Source organism: Alosa pseudoharengus, unplaced genomic scaffold (assembly GCF_046254945.1).
Source record: "Alosa pseudoharengus isolate Yale_2024_CS ecotype anadromous, Long Island Sound unplaced genomic scaffold, YU_APseudo_1.1 YU_APseudo_1.1_scf_17, whole genome shotgun sequence".
Classification (NCBI taxonomy): Eukaryota; Metazoa; Chordata; class Actinopteri; order Clupeiformes; family Clupeidae; genus Alosa; species Alosa pseudoharengus.
This window is the reverse complement of record NW_027468640.1, coordinates 34,998,400-35,007,405: the sequence shown is the minus strand read 5'-3', so window position 1 is coordinate 35,007,405 and position 9,006 is coordinate 34,998,400. Positions and strand designations below refer to the sequence as shown.

At 42.7% G+C, this 9,006-nt stretch overlaps 2 protein-coding genes across 4 annotated transcripts in view; one reads left to right on the top strand and one right to left on the bottom strand.

The window, feature by feature from the left end:
* Positions 1-1,029, top strand: part of pik3c3 (phosphatidylinositol 3-kinase, catalytic subunit type 3) — a 15,875-nt gene extending 14,846 nt beyond the window's left edge. For all 3 annotated transcript variants that reach the window (XM_076289387.1, XM_076289388.1, XM_076289386.1), the window contains 2 exons: positions 281-406; positions 652-1,029. In XM_076289387.1, coding sequence (XP_076145502.1) covers positions 281-406; positions 652-666 — 141 coding nt within the window. In that variant the 3' untranslated portion in view covers positions 667-1,029. The remainder of the gene's footprint in view (positions 1-280; positions 407-651) is intronic.
* Positions 1,030-2,940: 1,911 nt separating this feature from the next.
* On the bottom strand, positions 2,941-8,696 carry LOC143128123 (uncharacterized). The gene is made up of 7 exons (XM_076289789.1): positions 8,564-8,696; positions 8,097-8,217; positions 7,120-7,289; positions 6,573-6,805; positions 5,854-6,010; positions 5,311-5,429; positions 2,941-4,906 (listed from the first exon to the last, which is right to left on the bottom strand). The coding sequence occupies exons 1-7, from the start codon at positions 8,628-8,630 to the stop codon at positions 4,400-4,402; spliced, it is 1,374 nt and encodes a 457-aa protein (XP_076145904.1). The 5' UTR covers positions 8,631-8,696; the 3' UTR covers positions 2,941-4,399.
* Positions 8,697-9,006: the final 310 nt, after the last annotated feature.

Sequence of the window (9,006 nt, the reverse complement as noted above, 5' to 3'; positions counted from 1 at the left end):
TGATACTTTGAACTCATAGATCATAGAGCATAAAAGTCTTCTTGCTCTCTTGTGTGTAGGCTCTGTTGCATTTGTGTTCAAATGTAAACAAGACTGAGAGCATATATGACTCGATTTTAATTTTTAACTGAACAAACATGGTTTTATTTATTTAGCAGATGCTTTTGTCCAAAGCAACTTACAAATATAACAATACAATAGTTAAAATGAACAGTAAACAGGTCTAGAACATCATACGAGTATGTGATATGTGACCTGACCTTCTGGGCTCTGATATCAGGTTCAAGACAAGTTCCGATTGGACCTTTCTGATGAGGAGGCAGTGCACTACATGCAGAGCTTGATTGATGAGAGTGTGGGGGCGCTGTTTGCAGCAGTGGTCGAGCAGATTCACAAATTTGCCCAGGTATGGAGTTTGCATGTGTTTGTTGCCAGAAATCTGCAAGTTACTGCTCAAGAGTGTAAACCTTGTAGTTAACGTTCCTTTCTCTCATGTGGACATTGTGTTCTGCTGATGTTGATAAATCATTTTTATTTATAACACACTTTACATCAACTCAATGACCTCAAAGTGCTATAGTGCACCTAAAACAACAATAAAGACTTGTTTAAAGCGTGTTTCAAAAATGTTTGTGTGTGTCTGTTCAACAGTACTGGCGTAGATGAGCAGGACTCCGCCTGATTCCGGCTAATTGACAGCTGCTTCTATAGCAACAGAAGAACTCACTGTAATCATGAACGAACGAATGAAAGAGAGGAAGAAGGCAAACGAGAGCCACCGTGCCAAGATCCAATGAAGAAGTGTGCACTGCCAACTTGAACCTGAGGATATCTCTCGGTCTCTCTCTCTTACACACACACACAGACTTATATATATATATATATATATACACACACACACACACACACTAACAGTGCCCTGACTGCTTCTGAGTGTTTTTGTATATAGGATAAATTTGTAATATAAAAAACCTGTATGAAACTGTTTATGCACAAAGAGCAGCCAAATAAAAAGACTGTGGAGACAAACGTGTGATGGGGCGTGAGGAATACAAAAGGTGGTGTAGAACTCAAGTGAACATGCGCGTACACACAGCTCCCCTGAAGACAGACAGGACCTGCACAATAAACCACATCTAGATCTCTTGTTCCCTTACAATGTCAAAAAAGCATCTCATCCATGACAGGCTCTTCATCAGACCGTACCAGTGGGTGTTTGTTGAGTGTTTGGGTTAAAATTGGTGTTAACTGCAGTCACTTTGAATAAGTCAGTTTGTGTGTCGTTTGAGAAGTTTGTTAGTTTGTTCCCCATTGCACAAGCTGTGGTTAGTCGTTGATGCTCAGAGTCAGGGAGTGAGTCACTTTCTCCAGGACCAGGCTCTCTTTTCCCCTTACCCTCCTTTTCTACCCCATTTTTTTCCCTCTCTCTCTCTCTAGTTATTAATAATGTTTAATGTAATTACATGTCATCCACTTAGAATTAAAAGGTTCTATCTGACATTTTTGTCAAAATTGAGCTATGAAAGAATTCTAAGACTTTGAAGCTCAATATCTCAGAACGCATATAGAACCCTATAATTCTAGTGTGGAATGTATTCTTGAACAGACTTTTAAAAAAATTAAGTGTATTACAAATTTTGTGTACATTGCTTAACACACCATCTAGATAGAATGTTTTTTTTTTTTTTTTTTGGGGGGGGGGGGTACATAATTAGGTTTGGGAGTTAATATTAAGTGTAAATATTTTTTAGACTTATTAAAAGACAAAAGCATACTGCAAATGTCAAAAGACTTTTAGTAAAAAGTTTTACAAATTGTGTTTTTTAAACACAGATGTACTTAAATATGCCTCAGTAGATAAAGTGAAAGAAGCCAGGCAGTGTGATATGTGCTATTAAGAATCAAAAGTCATCTGAAATCAAATCAACCTCACAGCTCCTCTGCAAATTCTTTTTTCTGTCATCTGAAATCATTCTAAAATAATTTCAGAAATACCCTGAATATAAACATTTTCTAAAATAGCCTAATATTTGGGGGCCAAGCAGCGAAGCTGCGAGGCAACCATTGTGTTTGTTAGTTTTCTTATTATTATTCCTCTGCCATTGAAGTCAATGGCAGCCCATAGAACCGTCTGGTGAAAAGTTGTGAAATTTGGCACACCAATTTGGGACAGTCCCATGATTCATTTCACCAAGTTTCATGTTGGCATCTCAAGCACTCTAGTGCCACCAACAGGCCAAAGTTGGACATGCATTCACGCATGTAACTTCTGACCCGTTGGCCCGATTTTGGAAAATGAGGTATCGTTGGAATCCTTGGACCAGGCCGAGTTCAACGCACCCTATGACGTCATTTTCCATGATGGATTTTCCGCCATATTGGATTTTAGTGAAAGTGAAACTAAAACTTCACAGGTCACAAATTTTGTCCGATCGACACCAAACTTGACATACATGATCTTCAGACAAAGCCTCACAAAAGTTGTGGTGTTTTGTCTTCGGAACTTAAACCGTTCACCCGTAATAACCAATCGAAATTTGCGGCGAAGCCGCCAAACAGGAAGTGAGATCATATCTCAGCAACCCATTCATCTATCATAACCAAACTTAGTACATGGACTCAGGACCCAATCAGGGGGACGCTCAAGAAATCTGGTGACCTTTGACCTCTAGGGGGCGCTGTAATTAAGAAACATGCCTTTTGGCCTGTAGCTGCTGTTGTGCTTAGAATTAAAACGCACTAGTGGTGTCTGATAATACTGTTGGAGGTCCTTAGGCCGACACAAGCCAACTTGTGATCATCATCGTAATTTATTCGGCCGCCATATTGGATTTAATCAAAAACATCAAAAGGTTTTCGCAGGTCACAAATTTCAGCGGATCCTCACCAAAATTGGCAGAGACCATCTTCAGACCATGCCTTATCAGTGCCTTGCTTTTTGGAACAATTGACAGCAGCATTCGGCTGTAACAGCCAATCGAAATTTGCAGCGAAGCCGCCAAACAGGAAGTGAGCTCATATCTCAGCAACCCTTTCATGTATCATAACCAATCTTACTACATAGATTCATGACCCCATTAGGAGGACGCTCACAAACTTTGGTGACCTTTGACCTGTAGGGAGTGCTGCAATTAGCAATATTGCATTTTGATCTGTAGTTGCTTGTGTTTTATCGATCTTTTATTTTTTGATGTGAAACTGGTGACAACATGTTCCATCCAGTTCATTCTAATGCGTGCATGCGTGCAAGAGCGGGGCGGGGCAGAACGGGGTGGGACGGGCAGGGGTGATTAGGTGGGGGGGGCTGGCTGGCGGAGGCGGTGGCAATACTCATCAGCCCTGTTTCAGCCCTACGAAATCAGCTATGTTTTGATGTGACACTTGTTGAGAGTGTTGATCGCGGGTGTCTGCTGAGTTCTATCTTGTCGCCGTGGCTACTCCGGCCTATTCTGCTTGGCCCCCTCATTGCTGCTTGCAGCTATATTTAAGATTAATATTTTAAGATCATCTTAGAGATGTTGAAATCTGAACTTCAGAGAATAATAAAATATGGCAGTTATTACAGTTGGTGTTGGTAATAATCAAAAATGTGTCAAAACAATCTTGACAGGATGAGAAAAAAACACCTCGATGGGCCTTAGGTGGTTAGCCACACGCTGTATAGAATTCATTTGAAGAGGACTTGTCACCATGGTTTCATGGCCTTTGCATTGTGGCTAGAGTGCAATGACATCCTGGCTCTCTCACTTCTGTTCTGTTTGGGCATGTGGTTAAGTTGTTGGAGCCGTGTGTAACCCTATTCCGTTGCTATGAAAACTGTCAACAAGAAACCTGACATTTAAGGTTTTTCCACCTTTTGTTTTTTAAATGGCTAGTCATTAGTGGATAAGAATCAATAGTGACCAATATGGCACTTTTTAAAGGTCAGCTCATCACTATACAATGCCAACCATGACTTTTACTCACACACAAAAAAAAAACATTGCAAGTTGAGCACATGCTCACACAAACATTTTCTCCCCTCACACACTCACATCAGCGAGCACGGCCACAGCTAGCTCTGTGGTTTGGATTTCCACCCCAGTGAACGCTTCTGCTCCTCACGATAGGTGTTGTTCATCTCCAGCTGAAAGCAAATCAAGCATTAACGCTTTCTTCTGCAGGGGTGGCTTCCGACTTGTTGATTAATGTCTTCAAGTTGCCCGTACTCCCCATTATTTAATTTAGTTTGGAGTTGGGACCCGCGTCATTTCCCAGAAAATTTCTGCTTGTGATTTGCACATTTGTATTTTTCCACTGAGGAGCATTTTGCTGTTGAATAATCACCACAAAGGGAGACATTCATCCAGCTAGTCCCTACACATCAGCTTCGATCACATCTAGAGTAGATTAGGTTCACCTATGAAATGTCCCCCACCCCCTCCATTTCTCCGTGGTACATCTCAACTTCGTCCTTCCTAGTGGAAATCTCACATCCGGACTGTACCATTAATCCTTCGTGGAGGTAAACCCAGTCCCCCTCCTCACCCATCCCCAGTATCAGAGAGCTAAGCGGGATCCCCACACCATCTAGGAGAGACGTGAACCCTTCCCCATGTTGGGGTCCCCTGTCTGTCTCCACCTCGGAGTCACAGCTGCCCTTTCGAAACAGTGGGGTCTGAGGGACGTCCAGGCCTTCAGGCACAGACCCCCCACTTCCAGAGCCACGTGCGTCCCAGGGAGGGTGCTTGGGGAAGGCGCTGGAGTAGTACTGGTGCTGGCCTGGGCTGGGTGCTGGGAGCTGGGTGGCGGTGGGCTGGAAGTCACAGCTGCAGAGGGAGATGATGGAGGGGCTGTCCTCGGCAGACAGCACGCTAGCGGCCACAACAGGGACGGGAAGGCCGGACGCGAGCTCAAGGAGACCTGCCTGGAGACACACACATGCATGTATCTGCACATGTACATATGCACATACACACGTATGCAAAAAAGTAACTGTTGTGATGCATTCTTGGCTGTTGTCATTTGTAAATTATGTGATCACTCACTTTATATGTGTGTGTGTGTGTGTGTGTGTGTGTGTGTGTGTGTGTGTTCTTACCTAAACTGACACAAGATTCTCCATAGTGACTAGGACTGGTAGGAAGACTAGTGTTCCATGGTTTATGTGTGTTTTGTGTGTCTTATATGCCACAGGATGCCAAACGTTCAATTATGTGTCTACCTGCCTAGATGTGCAAAACACACTAATATCAATATAGTGAATGTGTTCCTGTCTGGTATGGGTGTGCGATCATATCAGTTATCAGGTTATTGTGTGTGTGTGACTACCAGTGATCGTGGGAGGCGGTACTCTGATGTGTGTGTTTTTCGTCTCTTCAGGTATGCAACCACAAGGGGTATGAAGAAACAAACGCTCAATGCTGTACCCAGCAATATGGGCCTCAGGTCTGGTTAGACACACACAAGCCAGCAAAGAGATACAATTACAAACAATATATAGTATTCACTGCGTTTCTTATGAGATTGATATCATTATATAATATTCACTGTGATTCCTATGAGATTGATATTGTTATTTGAATAAACCTTTCATGTTTTTTACAATGGAAAAATAACATTTGCTTGTGTTTTTAGTAATTTCCTGTTGGTTCCCTGTTGTTTCCTGCTTACCTTACTATGCACTTTACTATGGATAAATAGCATGTTTTGGCATGTGCATTTAGTACCACAATTACTGTCTGTAATGTTCTCAGCTTGAGGCTCATACAACTGTTATGGGCTATTCATGGGAATTCAAACGGTGTGGTTCATACATCTGAAATTACTGTAATGATCATATTTCCTGTAGGTTCCCTGTTGTTTCCTGCTTACCTACAGGAAGTGTGTTCAGCTGTTGGCAGACCGGCTGAGAGGTGGCAGAGGATCTGAAGGTGGCCACAACACAATACTCCTGATCTGGAACCAGGCCTCCAAATTCTACACTGAACTCCTTGTCCTCGTCCTCATAGCTCACGGATCCGGTGCGGGTCTGAAGAGAGAACGAGCGAGCACAGTAGAAGATGCTGCAGGGTAGGTATGACTCACCTGTTTACCTTGTACCTAACTAATTCATTCTTTTATTTATTTACTAAATTACTATTTTTAGGCGTTACTTTACTTTAAACTGATTATTTTAAATTGTTTATTTTAACTGTTTATTGATGTCATGGTAAGCTGCTTTGGACAAAAAAAGTGTCAGCAAAGATCCATAAACATCCACATAAACATACACAGAAGCCAATAAGAAGAAGCTCCACTGCATAAGTCGGAAATGGATATCAAACTTCTTGTGGGAAGATGAGCTTCAACATGAAATGGAAATTTGCTTCAAAAAAAAAATTAAGTGTTAGAGAGATAGAAAATGGAGAATTTTGTCAAGTAGGTAAAATAAGATAAAAGCAGATTGAATGTAATTACATTGCTGATTGCTGTTCCCATAGCAATTCTAAAATGAAGTGAAGCACAGTGAGAATGTCAGACAGACACAGAGTGAAAGATGGAGACAGAGAGGGAGTGAGTGAAATGGTGCTGGAGTGAACGTTGGTTCCTACCTCCCTCTCCGTCGGCCGCTGTCTGTTGAACAGGGTCACCGTGACAGCGCTAATATCAGACAGGATAAACAACACGGAGCAGCATCCTTCGGAATCGACCTGACACAGGACCTCAGGGGCACAGGGAAACTTGACCTCCACTACAATATGCGGTGTCCAGACATCTCTGCCACGGTCCTCAACCCGCAAAGACAGAGAGGGGGCACTGAATGCTCCCAAATCTGGCCAATTGGCTGGGTGAAAGTAGAGAACATTCATTGTTTGTCTTAGTATTGAATTAATACTCAGTGCAAAATTCCAGGTAATGGTCTGTAGTTCCACATGTATACACTGGGCCGTGCTGAACTTATTCTGTCCTCAGTCTGACTGAGGACTGACTCAGACTGAGGACAGATTAAGTTCAGCACGGCCCAGTGTATACATGTGGAACTACAGACCACAACAGAACAGTGCCCAACAATAAAGAGAAAAATCATTCAATAATAGAGAGAGGGAGGTAGGGATTGAGAGAGTGATGAGGGAGAGAGAGGCAGGAGGAGATAATCACTCAGGTCATATGAAAGATTGCACGTCCACTGGACGTGCCCGTGCCATTCCTCCACTCCCAGCCGGACGTGGTGAAGGGTGATCTCAGTGATCTCCCGAGACAAGTCACAGCTCAAAGATGAGATCTTATCACACTGGGCCACAGTTCTCCAGGACTCACTGGGATACTCACTGGGACACACACACACACACACACACACACACACACACACACACACGATTTAAATGAACGTGTCAACAGTGAAAAAAAGTTTTGGAAATATGTCCAATTGGTAAATGTGGTCAAGTGTATCTTTCTGATCTTGTGGATGTGAAGTGAGAGTGGTTGTAGTTATGTATATGTGTGTGTGTAAGTGTGTGGGTGTGTATGTTTGTAAGTGAGGCCTCACGGGCTGGATGGACTGAGTTTACCTCCAGCCTTCCAATCCTCCACCTCAGCCCCCCCTCCCCCACCCTCTTTCTCTAGTTTAAAGCAATCACACACCCGCTCTCTCTCCCCTGCCCTCTTGTCCATTCACTTACTCATTAACACACACACACACTCCTGTGGATCTCTGTTGCTTATCTTACTCTCCTTTATTCATAAGCCCACTTTCGTTTCCATCTCTCCATGGCTAATGCCTCCGCCCTCCTGTCTTGCCCCTGCCGCTTTACTTCCATCCACTGAGTTTTACTTTCTATTGTCAGCAATTGATACTGCCCATCTCTCAGTCTCTCTCTCTCTCATACACACACACACACAGTTTCCAGGTCTGTTTCAGATTAAATGTACTGTATATGCAATATGACATTTGACATTTACAGTTTCAGATGACACACACACAGATTGCCCCAATTTGCATATGCGTCTACATTTTTCTATTGTCCCAAAAGATGCATTCAGTCGAGAGATAAAAATCATAAACACACACATCCTCCATTATGTTCTGATCTGGAATTATGCTTTTTTTTTACACACATACACACACATTATCTTACTTTTGCATCTTGATTTCAACTCTGAAGGTGGTATTTGGCATGAGTCCAGTGCAATTCCACTGCAAAAGCACAAAGAAATCCAGCACACTCAACCGAGTGTCACATTTACCCAAAGTCAGATCTGCAACACACAAACATGCATACACAAAGGCATGTGTAGTTTCAGATGAACGACAAATTTAACTGGTCTGGGGAATTAGCCAAACCTTTGACCTATTACTGACCAAACTTCATGAATCATTAGCATCGTAACAAATCACTTAGTCCTTTTATCTTGCAACTATGAACAAACAGAGCTTAAGCAAGTCAAGGTGTTTACTAAAAATGCATCCAAAGAAAATCACATCTTCAAACTTAAAGCCAATTTAATGTACTTTGTTTAGTGCATTTGATTTTCGTGTGGCATGGTTTCATCAGCCAAATAAACGTATACATGAGTGCACGTGAACACACACACACACACTCACCTATGTTGCATAAAGCCCAGGACAGATTCAGCCAGAGAATCCCAATCTGGACAAACCTTGTCAGCATGGCAATGCCAGGACCACTGAAGCAGATTGGCCTCCAGTGAATGTGTGCCTACACCTGACAGCCACAGAGTCAGGTGTTCACAGCAGCAGTGTAGCAGAAACCTAGGAAACCACTACCGCCACTCATACTCATGAGTGTGCACGCACGCACACACACACACACACACACACACACACGTACGCGCGCACGGAAACCCCAGGGGGGTGTGAATCAGTGCAAAACTAAAGAGAGTTCCGTTGAAATGAAAGAATGCATCGATTATGACGAATTACTTGAAGAAACAGGTTTCTTGAATTTCCCCTGGGGGATCAATAAAGTATCTATCCATCTATATATCTAGGTAACATGAAGGAGCAGATATCACCATCTGCTGGTA

Coding starts and splice junctions, on each gene's coding strand:
- LOC143128123 (XM_076289789.1), bottom strand. CDS start 8,630: ATGCTGACAAGGTTTGTCCAGATTGGGATTCTCTGGCTGAATCTGTCC. Junction 8,218..8,563: donor CTGGGCTTTATGCAACATAG/GTGAGTGTGTGT, acceptor TGTGTGTTGCAG/ATCTGACTTTGGGTAAATGT. Junction 6,806..7,119: donor CAATCTTTCATATGACCTGA/GTGATTATCTCC, acceptor ACTTTCACCCAG/CCAATTGGCCAGATTTGGGA.